This window comes from Ceratotherium simum, chromosome 6 (assembly GCF_057802395.1).
Source record: "Ceratotherium simum simum isolate JZ-2026a chromosome 6, ASM5780239v1, whole genome shotgun sequence".
Lineage (NCBI taxonomy): Eukaryota > Metazoa > Chordata > Mammalia > Perissodactyla > Rhinocerotidae > Ceratotherium > Ceratotherium simum.
The window spans coordinates 9,034,170-9,053,293 of record NC_141905.1 but is presented as its reverse complement, the minus strand read 5'-3'; the positions used below and the strand labels follow the sequence as shown (position 1 = coordinate 9,053,293).

General features: G+C 40.9%; 1 protein-coding gene across 6 annotated transcripts in view; it reads right to left on the bottom strand.

Moving 5' to 3' along the window:
* The window catches only part of WASHC2A (WASH complex subunit 2A), a 53,947-nt gene extending 41,126 nt beyond the window's left edge, over positions 1 to 12,821 (bottom strand). For 5 of the 6 annotated variants that reach the window (XM_004432433.3, XM_004432434.3, XM_087431846.1 and 2 more), the window contains exons 1-5: positions 12,714 to 12,821; positions 12,487 to 12,609; positions 11,525 to 11,689; positions 5,035 to 5,097; positions 2,149 to 2,322 (exon numbers count right to left, since the gene is read on the bottom strand). In XM_004432433.3, coding sequence (XP_004432490.2) covers positions 2,149 to 2,322; positions 5,035 to 5,097; positions 11,525 to 11,689; positions 12,487 to 12,609; positions 12,714 to 12,716 — 528 coding nt within the window. In that variant the 5' untranslated portion in view covers positions 12,717 to 12,821. The remainder of the gene's footprint in view (positions 1 to 2,148; positions 2,323 to 5,034; positions 5,098 to 11,524; positions 11,690 to 12,486; positions 12,610 to 12,713) is intronic. The other variant, XM_087431844.1, reaches the window with a different exon arrangement.
* Between the last annotated feature and the right edge of the window lie 6,303 nt (positions 12,822 to 19,124).

The following is a 19,124-nucleotide window of genomic DNA, read 5'->3' as shown; positions in this document are numbered from 1 at the left end:
AATAATGGAAGGGAATAAGCCATTAAAGGTTTAGGTTAAAAAATAAAAGTAGGTGTTCTATTTGACATCTTGTTCCATCTGAGTACTCCAAACAAATTACACAATAAAAGTGCAGAATAAGAAACACAGCAGGATTAAAAGTACAAAAAAAAAAAAATCACTGATTTAAAAAAAGTCAAATCCTAGGTAAAGACGGCAAAGTAAAACTGAATCACACAGAATCTCCCTTCTCAAGTGCCTATTAACAAAAATGGCAAAAGCCTGCAAAAAGTTTACCAGCAGAAACCGAACATGGAGAGGTGCACAACTTTCATAGTAACATGTTCAAAAGGAGGAGGACCAAAGTAGGAAGGAAGGAAATCGGAATTCTAGTGAGCTACCCTACCTTCTTGCCCTAAAAAGCAGCACCTGGTGAGCAAAAACCAACCAATCTTGAAAATCATCAATAATAGTCCTAAATTTGGAGAGAATCACACTGAGGAAATAACCCAAATGCTTTATATAACTATGAGAAGGCACGTGGGTATGTCCAGGTTGGGGGAGGTGGTATGGACAAATAGGTCACAAACAAGGCACAAAGGGTATCGAGGAGGACTCCTTCGCACTGCATCAGAGCAAAGAAAAGGCTGGAACAGAGCACAAGAAGCATGGGCTAGAGGAAAGAAACAATGGCAACCATGCAAATATCAACAGTCAACGTAATGAACTGAAGGAACACATCCAAAAGACTGACGAGAACCTATCTGGGAGGAAAAAAAAACCCAGAGAAGAACAGAATAATATCCCCCAGAGGTTCACACTGCATAATTTAGAAAAGTGAAGTTGGTAAAATAAGACCAGATGATAAAACAACAGAATGAACTGAAGGAGACTGTGAACACGGTAATACACGTTGAGGACCCTTCCACCTCACTACTCTACTTCTGAGTCCCAACCATCACACACATTAAAAATTTAAGGTGAAGAAAGTGCTCTACCCTAGGACAACCTCCCATCTCCACTGCCGAGGAAAAGCTGACTTGTCCTCTACGAGGCATGACTCTTTGGCCATATCACCTCGTCCCTATCCAAAAGACCTTGGGGGACAGGGGAGACCAATTCCGATGCTGTACACAACAACAACAAGTTTGGGAAGGCTAATGTAAAGTTTAAAGATACAACAGCAACCAATTTAGTGCAAAGAAAAAAAAGTATTAATTAGGCTAACTGTTCACTGACTCAGAAGGCATCGCCAAATCCTCCTGTAAAGGAGAAAGTGGTGTGCGATCAGGAAATAACAAGTGTGGCCCAGGCAATACATTTCCCAGGGTCCACTACTGACTCCTAAATTACTACAGTGAAAAAGCAAGCCAGCAAGTGTACCAGTGCTGAAAGATCAGCTCCCACTTGGTACGACAGTGTAAGCTCAAATCAGAAGAGAAATGTGCAGCTAAGTGAATGACTAGGAGAGTTTGGCTTTGTAGAATGTTTCAAAGCACTTGTGTGTCACAAGGACTGTCTCAAATTCAATACAGCAACCTTTTATGTTTACTTCTGAGTGACTCTGTGTGGCCCCAATTGTCTCCCTTGCCAATCCAAGAGAAAGTAACAGCAAAGCAATAAATACCTGCTAGGCTAAGAGTCTGTTTATGATCACTCATAGCAGCTTTAGTCATAATAGCCAAAACCTGGAAACCACCCAAATGTCTATCAACACTTGTACAGTCTCCCTTGACACAAGCTACAGAATTTCAGGTTCCCAACAATCTCTACCTCTCATAAGCCTCCTCATCCTTCAAAACCCTATTCAAGCCTCATCTTTACCCTTCTTTTGCCAGCTCGAAGTCAATTCTCAGAGCACTTATGATGGTGACTCATATAAATGTCTCCTCTCCCCTACCATTTGGTAACGTTGTAAGAAACACTTGGAGAGCAGAAACCATGCCCTGCACCTCTGTACCCCCATAACTTGGCATGCTGCCTTGTACCTAGTAAGTGCTCGATCAATGCTTGTGTAAAGCATATCTATCTGATGGAGTCAATATGAGATTGCTATGCGACATGCTCACTTCCTGGAAGTAAAGTCCATGTCTTACAGATTCTGTGCCCAAGTAAAGTACCCAAAACACAACAGGTGCAACAATAAATATTTGAATTGAATGTCTTTACCTTTGGTTCAAGGATCAGTTCCAACCGCTCATTAGCATCTTCTTCTTCAGAGTCTGAGTTTCCTGCTTTTATATCTAGTTGCTCAAATGCACTGTCTAATACTTGTAAACCATAGTTCACAGCCTCCTGGACTTTAGGAATCAGATCTACTTCTTTTTGTTCTCGGGTCTTCTCCTACAAAAAAAAATGTTCAGTATGGATCTCCAACATACTGATGCCACCCTAATAAAACAGTGTTCATGTTCTCTAAAGCCTAGACTCATGCTCCAAAAAGACTTAATTAAAAATGTTGGGGGCTGGCCCCGTGGTATAACGGTTAAGTTTGGCGTGCTCCGCTTCGGCAGCCTGGATTTGCCGGTTCGGATCCTGGGCGCCGACCTACACCACTCGTCAGCCATGCTGTGGCAGTGACCCACATATAAAGTAAAGGAAGACTGGCACAGATGTTAGTTCAGGGCTAATCTTCCTCAAGCAAAAAAAGAGGAAGGCTGGCAACAGACATTAGCTCAGAGCTAATCTTCCTTGGCAAAAAAAAAAAACCTTAACAAAAATCAGATTCTGCTGAATGCCTCAACACAGACTTTGAAGTAAGTGTTATATTCCAAGTTTGTCACTTACTGGACATGGATGCAACTACCTAAGGTCCCAGAGCTCAAGGTTCATCATCTACAAAAACAGAAGCACAACTATTGCGTGAGGGTTCAGCTAGGTAACTTATGTAAAAGTCCCCCTAACGATGATAGCACATCATAAGCCCTCAGATGGCACTTCACTTCCCTGCTCCTGGAGGAATGAAGGGCCTGGACTTTTAGCTTCACCATGACTGCATCCCACTAACCTTGGTTAACGGTCCTTTGGACAATTTTAGGAGTTAAGACTTAGAAGAAAATACTCCAACCAGAGATGTCATTTTTCAATTACAGTTTAAAAAAAATAATAACTGAACAATTACAGTTGTTTTATAAATTTGTTTCAAACCAAGAGAGGGTCAGCTTCATCTCTGATCTATCTTATACATCATCCCAGAACAAGGCTCTGCCGCCAAAGCCTGTACATATCACCAATATTTTGCTGAAAATACTCCAAAAGTCTCCATTTCCTACAACAGCAGCTGTCAGTGACAGTCCCCTCATACACCCCACTGTGTCATTATTTGTTAGAAATATTGAAAAAAAATTTAGTGTCATTTCCCCTCTTTACAAATATCCTACAAGTGGTTGCATAATTATAGAAAGAACCAAACTATACAGTGCTGTTTTAAGAGCCAAAACGGAAAACTCTACGAGTATTTTACATTTTGACTTCAAGTATGGAAGTCTTTCTCATTTAGCTTTTTGGTTTCGCCCCATCTTTTTCCACTCCAGTATGTTTGGTTCTAGTTAAATAGCTAACACTGTACTAAGTGTGTGAAAACATGTTTTTGAAATAAATATACAGTGGCTTTTTAAAAATAGTTCACTAAATACCTACCACTTTAAAATTGAACTCTGACTTAGTGTAACCAGATACTATTGCACTTAAATGGTTAGCAAATCCTTAAATACTACTAAAAATAAAATAACTTTTTTTAACAAGGCTAGGAATAGGCAGAACTGTAGTTGGTTCTAATATCCTTTTCCAGTCTAACAGCTTCATATATTACAAGTAATAGTTACTGATAAAGTACAAACTTTTTCAGGTGATTTACATTTTCTGAATAAATTAGAGCTGATTCAAAGCTACTCCCATAATAAAATAACTCTCATATTCCACTGCGCTTTCCTGAGTGGGAGAAAAAGGGTACAACTTCTGCCAGAGTGCTACAAAGTCAAGAACCTCTTATCTATGCTTCGGCCTAGGATGTGAGAACCCAGAAAGAATGCTTATGCATCTGGAACACATGAAGCCACAGGGGGAAAAAAGGTAGGAACTGCTGCCCCTCGACTCCTTAGCCTGGTTTATGAAGTCCTCCCCTCCAGCACCCACCCCTCACCCCTCTCTTCCCTCCTCTTGCCTGACCTCCAAGATCTTCTACTAACATAGTCCATAAAACACCAGGCACGTCCCCCAACTCTGAACCTTAGTGCACGGCATTCTCTCCTGCTGAAATGGCCTTAAAATGGGGCCCTTCTTTCCTCACCCAGCTAATGTCTCATCCTTGAAGCTTTTCCCTGCTATCCTACACCACTGAGCTCTTTCTCATGTGAACTTCCAAAACAGTTAGCAGCCACACAACCTCGACATGCTATGTCCTGTCGCCCCAACCAAGACTGTAACCTCTTAAGGGCAAAGTCTCCCTCCTAGTCACCAGCTCCCTGCAATATTACTGGAGTCAATAAACGTTCACTGCACATTCCGTATCCTCTGTACTAACATATTCTGTGGCACTCAGAGCACTCAAATGTGTGTGGACTAAACCAGCATGCAACTCACTGCCATTTTTAACTGGAGGGAATAAGAATCAAAGCAGTTATGAAAAGACAAAGAAACACCATCTTTCAAGAACTCACAAACTATAGCCCAGCATGGCCTATTTTTGTATAATCCTCAAAGTAAGAATGGCTTTTACATTTTTAGAGGACAGGGAAGGAGAAGAGGAGGAGGAAGAGAAGAAAAAGAAGAAGAAGAGAAAGAGACCAAGGTGGCCAGCAAAACAAAATATTTATATCTCTGCTGACCTCTCTCTATTCTTAAGCCAGAATTCAGGAACTTAATCTATATATTTAATACACTAAATTTCAGAAACAAACCTAAGAGTTCAATTCTTGGGCTGTCAGGAGCAGCCTCTTCCATTTCCCCCAAAGCCCATCCCTCTGCCCACCATCCCCCACCAGTCCCACTATAAATGTCCACCACTTCTCTTCTCTAAGTCAGGAACTCAACGGAAGAGTGATTTAATGCAAGTACCTGTTCGGCCTTTTCTGTCTCAGCCTTGAGTACTGGCTCCTCCACTTCTTCATCATATACACGCTAAACATGGAAGCAAATTCATTTTTAAATGGTCAAAACATCATTTGGAATCAATCACGTAAGAATTCAACATACAATCAAAAAAGACGACGACAGGGAAGAAACGATTATTCAACAAATGGCTGAGGCCACTGGTCAGGAACAGAAAGCAAAGAACAGTAGTCAATTTACCAAAAACTAAATTACAAAAAGAAAAAGGTACTAGGAAACATGAAAAACGTTCAATCTCATTGTTGACCACAGAGTCACAAAAACATAAGACAGCAGTTCTCAGATCTTTTTGTTTAACCGGATACCTAATGCTGACAGGGCAAATGATACAGGTCCTCTAATGTAAGGCTCCTGAGAACGTTAGCTGGTAGAACAGATCTACTAGGTAACACGAGCTTTAACATTTTGAGCAATAAAAATGGTTAAGGGAAAAGTTATTTTCATCCTGCTGTTTAAAATGGTTGATAAATCTTTATTATCTCATTTATATGAAAGCAGATAGGCCAAGCCCATCAATGAATGCCAGAATGCCAGGCATTTGACTGACCCATACAGCATGGGCAGGCAGACCTCTCTTTTCTAAAACAAAGCTATCACTCTGGCAACTCATTGTGATTTCCTTTTTTAGTTTTTAACTATTTGTTGTTTTTTTAAACTCCCAAAGTAAAACACCCTTGGTATAAATAGTGGGGTGATAAAAATGTTCTGGAATTACATACTGGTAAGGGTTATAAAACGTTGTGAATATACTAAAACCTACTGACTTGAACACTTTTTAAAAGGGCGAATTTTATGACAGGTGAATTGTGTTTCAATTAAAATTAAAGCCAATATAAAGATATATGTAAAAGAGATGTATTTAAAAATAGTATTTAAATGTATTTAAACGTTAAATAGTAAAAAATGTATTTAAAAACCTCCAACCTAACCCTTGGAATAACCAATTTAAGCTTGGTGTGTGCTCCTCTGTTTCCTGTGGCCCTTACACAAATATACACAGACATATGCACATATTCAGAGTTCTCCTACTCTTCCTGCTTTTAAAGAAAAATGCATACTATACACATTCCTCTGCCCCACTTTTTCACTTGATGTTCTCATAAACCACTTTCTAGGCCAATGCATATAGACTTGACTCAATCTTTCTAATATCTGCATAATATTCTACGGTACGAACTTGACCATAATTAGACAGTTCCTTATTGGTGAACATTTCCAGTTTCTGCTATTGTCAACAAATTGCTGTAAACATATGCGCGCATATATTCTTAGGCCCTGGCCCTTTCATTTCTATGGGCTTCTCAAAAACAGGATTGCCAAGTCAAAGGACAAAACTGTTTTTTAATCTTAATAGCGCATTCCAGGTCACTATCCACAAATGTTTAACAACTCTCACTGTCACCAACAATGCATTCAAGTGCCCATTTCCCAAACCTTTGCCATCAGTGGATGTTGTCCACCTTTTAAAATATCTGCCAATCTGATCACAGACAATGTTGTTCTTAAACGTCTATATCTTCTGACCCAAGAATTCTACTTCTTGAAATTTAGTTCCAAGAAAAATAACCATAAATGCAAACAATAAGATGCTCATGGCATCACGATTTGTAGCAGAAAGTCACAAACACCAAATTTGTAATTCTGTGCAATTCCAATCAAAATGCTAATAGGATTTTCTGTGGAACTTAGCAAAATAATCCTCAAATTCACACAAGAGAGTAAAAAGCCAAGGATAACCAAAACAATTCTGAATAAAAAGAAGTCACGGAGACGAGCCCTATTACGACTTAGAAATCTGTGGTATTTAAGGCTGTGATACCATTATGCAGCAAACAAACATAACGAAAGGCAGAGGCCAGAAGCAGACCCTCAATTACAAGTAAAGCCTGACTTTATATTCACATAAACACACACATACACATACACGCATTCATACATGTAAATCAATGAGGAAAAGAACTACACAATAAAGGTTACCCATACGGAAAAACACAAAATGAGACCCCTACCTCACACCACACATACATGCACTCATACACATCCACATAGACAGTCTCCAGGTAAGAAGAAGAAAACAGCAGACACACAAAGGAGCCCTCACCCAAAATGTCTAGAGTTAAGGGAAAAAATGGGGGAGTTGGTGCCTTTGAAGCAAATATGGCAAAATATCAAAATCTGTTAATTCTGGGTGTCGCATATTCGTAGCATTTGTGGTTATTCTCTGTTCTTTTCTAGACATATGAAATACTTCATTAAAATTTTTGATGTTGGAGGATTGTTAAATCATGATATAGTCATATAATGGAGTAAGAACAATAAAAATTAAGTTCACAAGTGTTACAGATGTGCTAAAATGCTTACAAAATAAGTTAACATTAACAAAAACATAGGCTGCAAAATACACATATTCAGGGGCCAGCCTGGTGGTGCAAGCGGTTGGGTGTGCCTGCTCTGCTGCGGCAGCCCAGGGTTCGCCAGTTCAGATCCCGGGCATGCAACTCTTGGCAAGCCAGGCTGTGGCAGTGTCCCATATAAAGTGGAGGAAGATGGGCACAGATGTTAGCCCAGGGCCAGTCTTCCTCAGCAAAAAAAGAGAAGGATTGGCAGATGTTAGCACAGGGCTGATCTTCTTCACACACAAAAAAAAATACACATATTCACTGTCAAATAGAAAAAGTTAAAGTCTATGCAGAAATCGAAATATAATGATGTACACCTGAAATTTATATAGTTATAAACCAATGTTACCTCAATAAAAATAAACTATACCAAAAAACTCACTTAATGCTTTCTTTTGTAAAAAACAAAACTGATTTTTTTTGAATGTTAATAAAGCAATGCCAAATTAAAAACAAAAAAGAAAGAAAGGTTAAAGTTAAAAAAAAGAAAGACTAGAAAGAAATATGCCAAAATGTTCATTCATTGGTTAATTGAGCATGGTGGAATTATAACCGATTTTTTTGTAGTTTTAATTTTTTTACACTTTAATACTTTTTATCCATGCCAATCTCCTTCAATGAGTGTTCGTTACCTTTATAAAAAGAAAGCAGAGGGGCCAGCCCCGTGGCGTAGCGGTTAAGTGTGTGCGCTCCGCTGCTGGCAGCCCGGGTTCAGATCCCGGGAGCGCACCGAGGCACCACTTGTCACGCCAAGCTGTGGCAGCGTCCCATATAGAGTAAAGGAAGATGGGCACGGATGTTAGCCCAGGGCCAGTCTTCCTCAGCAAAAAGAGGAGGATCAGCATGGATGTTAGCTCAGAGCTGACCTTACCAAAAAATAAATAAACACCTTTTAAAAAAAAAAAAAAAAAAAGAAAGCAGAAATTGAAAGCCTGATGTCTGCATGGGAAATGGATTTGGAACATATATGTCAAAATGCTGAGAGCCTCCCCTTTAGCTGATGATATGTCAGGTGCTACTTCTCTTTCCACACTTTTTTTCCTAATTGTTCTATAAAGATCAGAAATTTGGGGGGTAATTTTCAAAGACAGGAATAAAAGAGTAAATAAATCTTAAAATTGAGACTTTAAGACATGGCAGCTACCAAGGCCACTTCAGAATTTAAATAGCAAGACCATTTAACCCAAAGGTTGAGCTTCATGATGAAGTCTGAACAGCACCGACACCCTATGTTTTCCCCTCCCTGTCATTAAAAACTGCCTCACGTGACACAGCAGCCTGCAGCTGGAAAGTCAAATGTGACATCTAAGAAACCAACCAGCAAATACAAAAAGCCCACGGGATCTTTTGAGGGTGACTAGCAGTCTGCATTGCAAGTACTCAGCACACGACAGATAATCAATGATAACTTCCGCCACCCTTTCCAGGCTGAACTCACAGCTTCATGTGTTTTTTGATCATTTTAAAATCAGGTAGCCATACTCAGAACTGTTAAAGATCTTTGGTATTATCCCTGAAATGACCTTTTTCATCATCTGGGGAGACAGGGTAAGAGGTGAAGGAGGGAAATTGGAGAAAAAGGGACCAGGGGCTGGGGATTTCATAACACATCATACACAGCCCTGGTCCCTTTCATTTATGTGTGCTCTCATTCATTCATTCAAATATCCACTGAGTCCCTAGATATAAGGCTTGTGCTGGGCCCAAGGAATACAACATTTAGCAAAAATATGGGGCTTGATTTAGTAGGGGAGTTCGACACATCAAATCATATCAATAAATGTAGAATTACAATCATGGGAAGTGCTACTACAGAAGTCATTAACTAGGTCAATGTTTCAGGACAAAATTCCTAAATTAACAGGTTAATGAAGTTTTAAGAATCATGTTCCCTTTGGATTACACACTGGAGCATTGGCCACTGACAATTAGCATTTCTCCTCCTTCAGAGCCCCTCTTGAGCCTTTACTAAAAGCACTAATTTCTCTTGCCCTAGAAAGTCCTGATTGCTCCTCAGTTTCACTAACCCTGTAATGCAGTTTGCAACCTGGCAGCTGCCTCTGAGGTTAATTACTAAAACCCAGAAACCTACCTGACTTTGAATATCTTCCCAATAATCCATGAAACCAAATGGCACCATCATTCAAGCCAGAATTTTAATATATGAGTACCAATGTCAGGGTTTGAAGAAAACACACAAAAAGCCAAATCACTGCCAAGTGTATTATTAGCATGCAGCTTTTTTCAGAATTCCATTAAGCATTAGCTGCACTCTCATCATCATGCTCTGCCACGAATGGAAAGAAAATGTAACATGTGGCATTACACGAAGGTCGGGGAAGCAGTTAAATTTGGCAGTGGCAACAGGTACATCCAGAGGCAAATTCTGGCTGCAGAATCGAAGGGGAAGAGGCATATGGACTAAGGGGATGGAGAGCTGGATAGAAAACATGAAATCCAAGAAGGGAACAGAATTAAAGAACCTTTACCAAAAAAAAAAAAAAAATCAACAAAAACAAAAAAACCCCACAAAAACTAGATCATGGAAAACTCAGAATCTAAGAAAACTTGGCAAGAAAAGAAGAGCTGCAGAAAAGAGAAGTAAGACCTGAAGAATACGATTCAGAAAAACAAGTTTATGATGACCCCCACCACCAAAGTATCAATCGGGTACCAATTCAGTACCAATGTGGTACAGGCACGTCGAGTACAAAGGAAGCCTCCCAATTGTACTTCTTGCCCAGTCTAAGGCTGCACTGCTGACTGCAGAGAAGAGCTGAGAACCTGATCCAGTAAAAATGATACAGAATGAGAGCAACAAGCGTATTTACATGGAAACCAAACTCAGCTTGATGAAAAAGTGATGGGGCTACATACACCAGTAAAGAAGAGATGAGAGTCTTGTAAATTGCCTCTTCCAGTGAGAAAGATGCTCAGGACCAAGTACAGACATTCTGTGTAGACGACCACAAAATGACTACAGATTTTACTAGAATACTCGTTATATTTTCAACTTACTGCCAAAGAGATCTCTAAGACCTTTATTAAGATCTTTACTTTACAGACAGCTCCCGAAAAAAGGCTAGTAGCAGCATTTCAACCCGAACTACTAAAAAATGCACAAATAAGCTGCATAAGATACCTGCATTGCAATATTTGGTCTTAAAAATCCTGAATCTTGGGCTTTTTATAATCTTGCAATTTTCAAAATCTTTTCTATTATTTTACATCTAAGAATCTCAGGAGATAGCCTACTTTAATAATCCTCTTTCCACAAATTAATGCTGATACTCAGAAAGTTAGCCACCCTATGAGAAATATAGATAAGCTAAACTATGCTTCCTCTCCTTCCTCATCTCTTAAGGCTCCCCTTCACTCACAAGGCTCCAATCACACTTGCTTCCTTTCTTTTCTGGAATTACACTATTATGGAAGACAGTGATTTTCTCCAACAACAGTCTCCATCTAATTTATCTATGTATTCCTAGGACCTAGCACTTAGAAACTCAACAAGCACAAAGACAAAATCACACATGGGTTAAACTCAGTAATCTATTTCAAGTTGATATCATAGGTTCAGCCATCATAACAAAACATTAGTTGAGAATGTTCCAAGTAGACACACACATGCCTTTAACATAATTTATCAGAACACAATGGACAGTCAATAACTGCAGCCACACACTGGTGCCCAGAGAATCAGACCAGGCGTACGGCTCTCCTTACAGAACATGCATAATAAGGCTTGAGTAACACAATTCAGCACAACTACTGAGTACTCTCAAAACTAAAAAGGAATGGAAAGACTAGAATATGAGGAAATTTTATCATTAGATTTTTTAAAAGGCTTGAAAAAATAAAACTTTTTTTAATTAAAAAAAAGGCATTAATCCTAGAGAAAGAAGCTTCAATTACCAAGAACCACAACTTTCGTCAAAATTTAAGAGGAAGTTTAACAATAGACAACTTAATGTCACAATGATTCTTGCTCTTCAAAAAAGTATTATTTATAAGTCTGACGTAACTAAGTAACTCACGTTCTCAATGAACTGGGTATTAGACAACATAAGGAAGTCATTGAAGACATTATGGAGACGACAATCCGTGGCTTTAGTTTCCCGAATTAATCCGTCCACTTGCTTCTTGATTTCATGGGTCCTAGAGATAGTCTGCTGTGAGAATTCCTGGAGAAACTGTAGTAGCTATTTAAAAAATAAATGTACAGTAGTATCAATATTATACGCATTTGTGTCAAAACAAAAAAAGAACCCATTTCCTTTCACCTTTATGTGAGTGATCGTGTGTGTTGGCACGTAAAAGGGATGCTGCTTTGATAGTACTAAGATCAAGTGGCACTGAAAAATATTAAGAATGCTCATCAAAACAGCGGCAAGGATTCAACGGACACTTGCTATCTCGTTTCTGGAGGAATTCTGAAGTCCCGTTTGGTTGTCATTCTACGAGGGATCACAGACCAAGGGTAAAATAAGAAACCACCACTCTTACAAAAAAAAAAAAAGAATCCTATTCATATGGGACTTTGGAATCACAGTTCTGAGTTTCTTGGGCCCCCGGCCTGAAGGTTCCCACTCAAGGATATCCACATACTGGCTTGTCTACGGCCCCACTCAGTCCAGGTCCTAACACAGACTGGCTTCACAAGTGCCATAGCAATCCCACAGCGCGGCGGAGAACGATCTGCCCCCGTCAGGATGGATCTGGGTGCATCGGCAGGAAACCCAAACAAGAGAACCCCGCGTCCGGACCGCAGTCCGAGTGGGAGCACTCAGCGGGCTAAGGCCGACCGGCCCGCCCCCACCTGGTGCATAGCGACTGCCACGGTGGAGTTACCGAGGGCGAGACGGGCTGTGTGTCAGGACGGGAGGCAGCGGGACGGCTGGGTGCGGGGGGAGTCGGGGCTCCAGTCCTCGCGCTCACAGGCCGCGGGTCACCCCAGGGCGCCCGCCCCCCCTTCCCGTCCCTGGGGCCCGCCTCTCACGCCCGCGTCGGCCGCCAGCGACCAGCTTTGGCTGCTCTTGCGGATCTCTTCCACCGACCAGGGCCGCTCCCACACGGGCTCAGAGGCTGGCACCCGCTGCTGGTCCGGGGTCGTCCGGTTCATCTGCAGCGAGAAGGACGGAAAAAGGGCTGAGATCCGGGGAGGCGGCGGCCCTGGCCCCGCCCCGCCCCGCGCCGGACCAGCGCGGGCCGGCCCGCGGCTCTCACCATCCCAGCCGGGCAGCTCCGCGGGCTCTTCGCCCGCGGCGACAACACCCGCCAAAGCCCGCAGGTCTCCAGAAGCCGAACCCCCCGCGGCGTAGCCCAGGCACGTGACCGGCACTCACGTGACCCGCGCACGTGACCAGTCCGTCACGTGACCGGACGTGAGGCACAGCCAAAAGGAAGCTGCGCTGCGGCCTGGGGACGGAAGTTAAGAAATCTGTCGCTGAGCTGCGGAGGGGGAAGCTGGAGGGAGGAAGGAAGGGTGCTGGCGCCAGGGGGCGCTGAAGTAGCGGGGTGGGCCGGGTGGCACTTCAGCCCCAGAGGCAGGTAGCGGGGCGTGATCCGTCCCCGGAGCACGCCGCCAGCCCAGCGCATCAAGAGAGAGGAACCCAAGAGGAGCCTGTGGAACAACCAGCTAAGGGGCTTTAGACGGCTGACGATGTGGGCAAAGGAAAAGCTCTCCCATGCTGCGCCTCTTCCTTGCAGCATCGCCGCTGCCTGTCGCGGGGTGGACACACGGGCGCTCAGTAAATGGGCAATGACGTGTCTGGCCATCATCATGCTTGTGATGATATGCTCGGTTTCAACTCACTGTATAGGGCCTGCTTAAAATCCTTTGCTCCCTTGGCATTGCCCTCAGATTCAAATCCAAACTTCTCATATGACAGGCCAAACCCATTTATAATCTGATCCCTGCCTGCGAATCCATCCTCAACTCTCTCAGCTCCCGGCCAGCGCTCAGTGATCCGACTATTCTATCTTATACTTCCTTGAAGTTCCGTCTGCCGAGTTCCTTTTGCGCCAGATCAATTTACTTTAAAATAAAGATCTCCATTTCTTTGCATTCCTGTGTGCCCAAGGGCAGGTTATTTACCTTCCGTGAGCTTTCTTCTTCAGTAAAACGTAGATAGATATCTTGCAGGGATGTGGTATTAAATGTGGTGATATTTGTAAAACAGCCAGCACTGTGCCTGCCATACGAAGAGCATAAACATAGATTTTACCACTTCCCCTATGTCCTTTGTCCAACTCTTGAACTTTCTTTTGTTTTCGCCTCTATCACCTCAGTGGAGACTTCCCTGATTATCCCAGTGTAGTTTAAGGGCTCCCCTCAGTTATTTTCTATGTTTGTTAAAATATTCATTATAAAGCATTACATTGTATTGTAATTTATTTATATATCTGTCTCCGGTTTAATAATAGCTAACATTTATGAAGTGCTCAGTATTCACCAAACACTTTATACATATTAATTCATTTAATTCTCACAATGATCCTATGAGGTAGGTACTATTAGCACTATGTTATAGTTGAGCAAACTGAGGCACAGGGAGGATAAATAACTGACTCAGGGGTTAGACAACCAGTAAAGAAGCAGAGCCAAGAACCCACACGGTTAGCCACTATGTTACACTATAGCTAGTCTTAATTTCTTCAGGGAACTTCGTTTTCAAGTTGCCATCTACCAACCTCCTAGCCATACCCCCACATTCATTTAAAAAATAATGTAGAATTTGGTTGGTAAAATTGAGGTGAGCCAGTTAGCAAACTTGGATCTCATCTAACATCATCCTGGGCAGCTTCAGTGGCCATGTGGATGACTCTGGCCTCAAAGTGCCTTAATAACCTTAATCTATATCCCAATTCTCAAAGGCCCTTGGGGGACCCTGTTGCCTGAAACTTTCTGACTTCTAGATCTGGACTACAATAGAGCAGCCTCTTAAACTTTCATGTCTCTCTCTTATTCCATGGTCTGTTCTCAGCTAACCCAAGCCTCAGTCCCCCGTTGCCCCCTTTTCTCCCCATTCCACCCTCTTAGCTTTATTTTCTTGCCTATTCTGTCTAGATCCCATGACATTAGGCTTCAACTTCTCTTGACAGCCCTTTAATATCCTCACCCTCTGTTTCTGACACACAGTCTCTGCTAGCTCCTAACTTTGAATCAGCCCAACTATGCCCTTTCTCCTTTCCTGAACCTAGGTAGCTGAAGGAAATCACTAAAAATTCTTATTCTGCAAACTTACCCGGACCCTCAGCACTGATTAGCAGTCCTTTTACTTATTCTTGATCTTTATACTTATCCTTGATTAGCTCCCTTCCGTAACTTCACCACTTTGTTCAAACTATCCACATCACTTGCCTCTGCCAGAGAGAACAGACTTCCCCTTCTCACTTCGAGTTTAAAATGTTTCTGTGTCTACACTTGTATCTCATACAGCTCTTTATTTGCACACAACAGAATTTGACTAGCAAACTCAAACAAAATACAATTTTGGGGAAAGATACTGAAGAACTCACAGAACTTAAGGAAAAGCTAAGCAGAGAGGTCTTGGGAAGGGCATAAACCGGACACACTCAGGACATTCTCCTCTGAGCCATTGCCATCAGAATGACTCAGCTCCAATCATTTCCCTTCTCATGTTTCTTCTCTGAAATTTCAAATTCCTGAGATAAGTAGAGTCTGATTGGCATCCTTTACGTCATATTCCCAGTTCTCTAATTGGCACTTCTACCAAGACCACATAGAATAGAGACAAGTGGGTCCCAAAACAAAAATTTGGGACTGTTCCCAAAAGCAGAGAGAAAGGATGCTAGGCAAACAAAAACAACAGGCTACACCTTCCCCAGCCCCTTTCTTCCAGTCTCTGGAAAAGCCATCCCTGCTCTTGCCCACGGCCAGTGACCACCATGTTCTAGATTGAGTCCTTCGTGCCTCCCCTGGGATGGTGCTATCTTGAATTCCCTTTCCTGTCTGTTCAATCTTGCTCTCGTTACTGGCGCTTCTCCCATAGACCTTTCAAATTTTTTTTTTTGTGAGGAAGATGAGCCCTGAGCTAACATCCATGCCAATTCTCCTCTTTTTGCTGAGGAGACTGGCCCTGGGCTAACATCTGTGCCCATCTTCCTCCACTTTATATGGGAGGCCACCACAGCATGGCCTGACAAGCGGTGCATTGGTGCGAAACCGGGATCCGAACCCGGGCCGCCAGCAGCAGAGTGCACGCACTCAACCGCTACACCACGGGGCCGGCCCCCCTTTCAAAGACTTCTGAGTCATGCTTTTTATTGAGTTTGCTCGTGTTAGAGAGTTCTTGCACTGCTGTAACTGTGCCAGAGAATTCAGATAAATCTGTCATACGGTGTATTAAAACTTAATTCATTTGCGTTTTGATAAGTTCACAATCTTTTAAATGATTATAATAAGAGTTGGAATTTTAAATCTGCTGCAAGTCTTCGGATTTTTGGTACTGTATGACATTAAATAACACCTCCACATATTTAACTCAGTTTATTCCTCAATAATATAAGCTCCAACAAGATTTTGCTAGCAAAGATGCATAATTTTAAGAGAAAATACATTCCTCAACATCTAAGAGACTATTTGTTCAGTATTTGGTTCTCAAATGAAATCTTTGGTTTAACCAAGAATCCCTAGTTTTTCTTTTAAGGATCTGCCCTTCCCTTGGCTCAACTACTCACTGAAAAGATCAGAAGGCAGGCATCTGGCCTGCAACTTCAAATAATGCCAACATCGTTGCCCAGAAACGGTTGGCAAGTCCTATCAGGAGACGTTGTAACCCTCCTAGGAGTCCAATTCCTGCACTGTCAGTTTAATCAAAGCTGAACTACTGTAGGAAATGCTCCCACATGGGGATACTACCACATCGGGATAGTTTTACTCACCCATTTGCTTCACTCTTTTTTGTGTGCCTGTGTGTGTGTGTTATCCAAAACTTTTTTTAAATTAAATACATTTAACATACAATATTGTATAAATTTAAGGTGTACAACATGTTGCTTTGATACATTTATACATTATAATATGATTGCCTTTGTATGACATTTATCACATTGCATGATTATAGTGCAATATTGTTGTCTATATTCATTAGACTGTGCATTAGATCACTATGGCTTATTTACTACTCTTTGCACATTTGTACCCTCAAACAACATCAGTCTTATCCCCCACACCCCATCCCCTGGTAAACACCATTTTACTCTCTATTTTATACAAGTTTGACTTTTTTTATCTTCCACACATAGGTGAGATCATACAGTACTTGTCTTTCTCTGTCTGACTTATCTCACTTAGCATAATGCCCTCAAAGTCCATCCATGTTGTCGCATTGCCTCACTCTTGCCATTAGCAAGTCTACAACTCCTGCATTTGGCAAAGAGATTGAGTGTATATAATATTTAAATATTTAATGAATAAATTATAATAAATTATATATTTCCTATATATAATTTAAATTTTTATCATCTTTTAATGGTTTCACTTTCCAATTTTATCTTTTGTTGTTTTTTTTTTGTTTTTCAGTCAACTTTATTGAGGTATAATTTTTTCTTCCATATGGATATCCAGTTACTCCACCATCATTTATTAAAAAGAGTAACTATTCCTTGTTGAATTATTTGACCCCTTTATAAAAATTCGACCACACGTGTGTCTCTTTCTGGACATTCTATTCTGTTCTGTTGACTATATATCTATCCATCCCTGTGCCAAAATAAAATGGTCTTAATTACTATTGCTTTACGGTAATTCTGAAGTCAGGTAGTAAGAGTGCTCCAACTTGGTACATTTTCCAAATTGTTTTGGCTACAATAGGTCCTTTGTATTCCTTTGTACTTTTAGAGTCAGCTTGTAAATTTCTACCAAAAAAAATCTTGATAGGATTTATATTGAAATTGAATTGAATCTATAGATAAATTTGGAGAGACTTGGCATCTTAAAAATATTGAATGTTCTCATCCACTTTCCAATTTTAAATCATTTTATTATTTTTTTCATTATAAACTTGAATGTATTTATTTATTTTTGTTTGTTTGTTTATTGCAGTAACGTTGGTTTATAACATTGTATAAATTTCAGGTGTACATCATTATACTTCTATTTCTGCATAGATTACATCATGTTCACCACCAAAATACTAATTACAACCCATCACCACACACATGTGCTGAATTATCCCTTTCGCCCTCCTCCCTCCCCCCTTCCCCTCTGGTAACCACCAATCCAATCTCTGTCTCTATGTGTTTGTTTATTGTTGTTATTATCTACTACTTAATGAAGGAAGTCATACGGTATTTGACCTTCTCCCTCTGACTTACTTCACTTTGCATAATACCCTCAATGTCCATCCATGATGTCACAAGTGGCTGGATTACATCGTTTCTTATGGCTGAGTAGTATTCCATTGTATATATATACCACATCTTCTTTATCTATTTGTCCCTTGATGGGCACTTAGGTTGCTTCCAGGTCTTGGCTATTGTGAATAACGCTGCAATGAACACAGGGGTGCATGTATCTTTACACCTTGGTGTTTTCAAGTTCTTTGGATAAATACCCAGCAGTGGAATAGCTGGATCATATGGTAGTTCTATCCTTGATTTTTTGAGGAATCTCCATACTGTTTTCCATAGTGGCTGCACCAGTTTGCACTCCCACCAGCAGTGTATGAGAGTTCCCTTCTCTCCACATCCTCTCCAACACATGTTGTTTCCTGTCTTGTTAATTATAGCCATTCTGATGGGCGTGAGGTGATATCTCATGGTAGTTTTGATTTGCATTTCCCTGATAGTTAATGATTTTGAACATCTTTTCATGTGTCTGTTGGCCATCTGTATATCTTCTTTGGAGAAATGTCTGTTCAGGTCTTTTGCCCATTTTTAATTGGGTTGGTAGTTTTTTTGTTGTTGAGATGCATGAGTTCTTTATATATTTTGGAGATTAAGCCCTTATCAGATGTATGGTTTGCAAATATCTTCTCCCAATTGTTAGGTTGTCTCTGCGTTTTGTTGACGGTTTCCTTTGCTGTGCAGAAGTTTTTTAGTTTGATGTAGTCCCATTTGTTTATTTTTTCTATTGTTTCTCTTGCCCGGTCAGATGTGGTGTTTGAAAAGATGTTGCTAAGACCGATGTCGAAGAGTGTAAGCCTATGTTTTCTTCTAGAAGTTTCATAGTTTCAGGTCTTACATTCAAGTCTTTAATCCATTTGGAGTTAATTTTTGTGTATGGTGTAAGGTAAGGGTCTACTTTCACTTTTTTGCATGTGGCTATCCAGTTTTCCCAACACCATTTGTTGAAGAGACTTTCTTTTCCCCATTGTATGTTCTTGGCTCCTTTGTCAAAGATTAGCTGTCCATAGATGTGTGGGTTTATTTCTGGGCTTTCGATTCTATTCCATTGATCTGTGTGTCTGTTTTTGTGCCAGTACCATGCTGTTTTGGTTACTATAGCTTTGTAGTATATTTTGAAATCAGGGAGTGTGATACCTCCAGCTTTGTTCTTTTTTCTCAGGATTCCTTTAGCTATTCGGGGTCTTTTGTTGTTCCATATAAATTTTAGGATTCTTTGTTCTATTTCTGTGAAAAATGTTGGAACTTTGATAGGGATTGCATTGA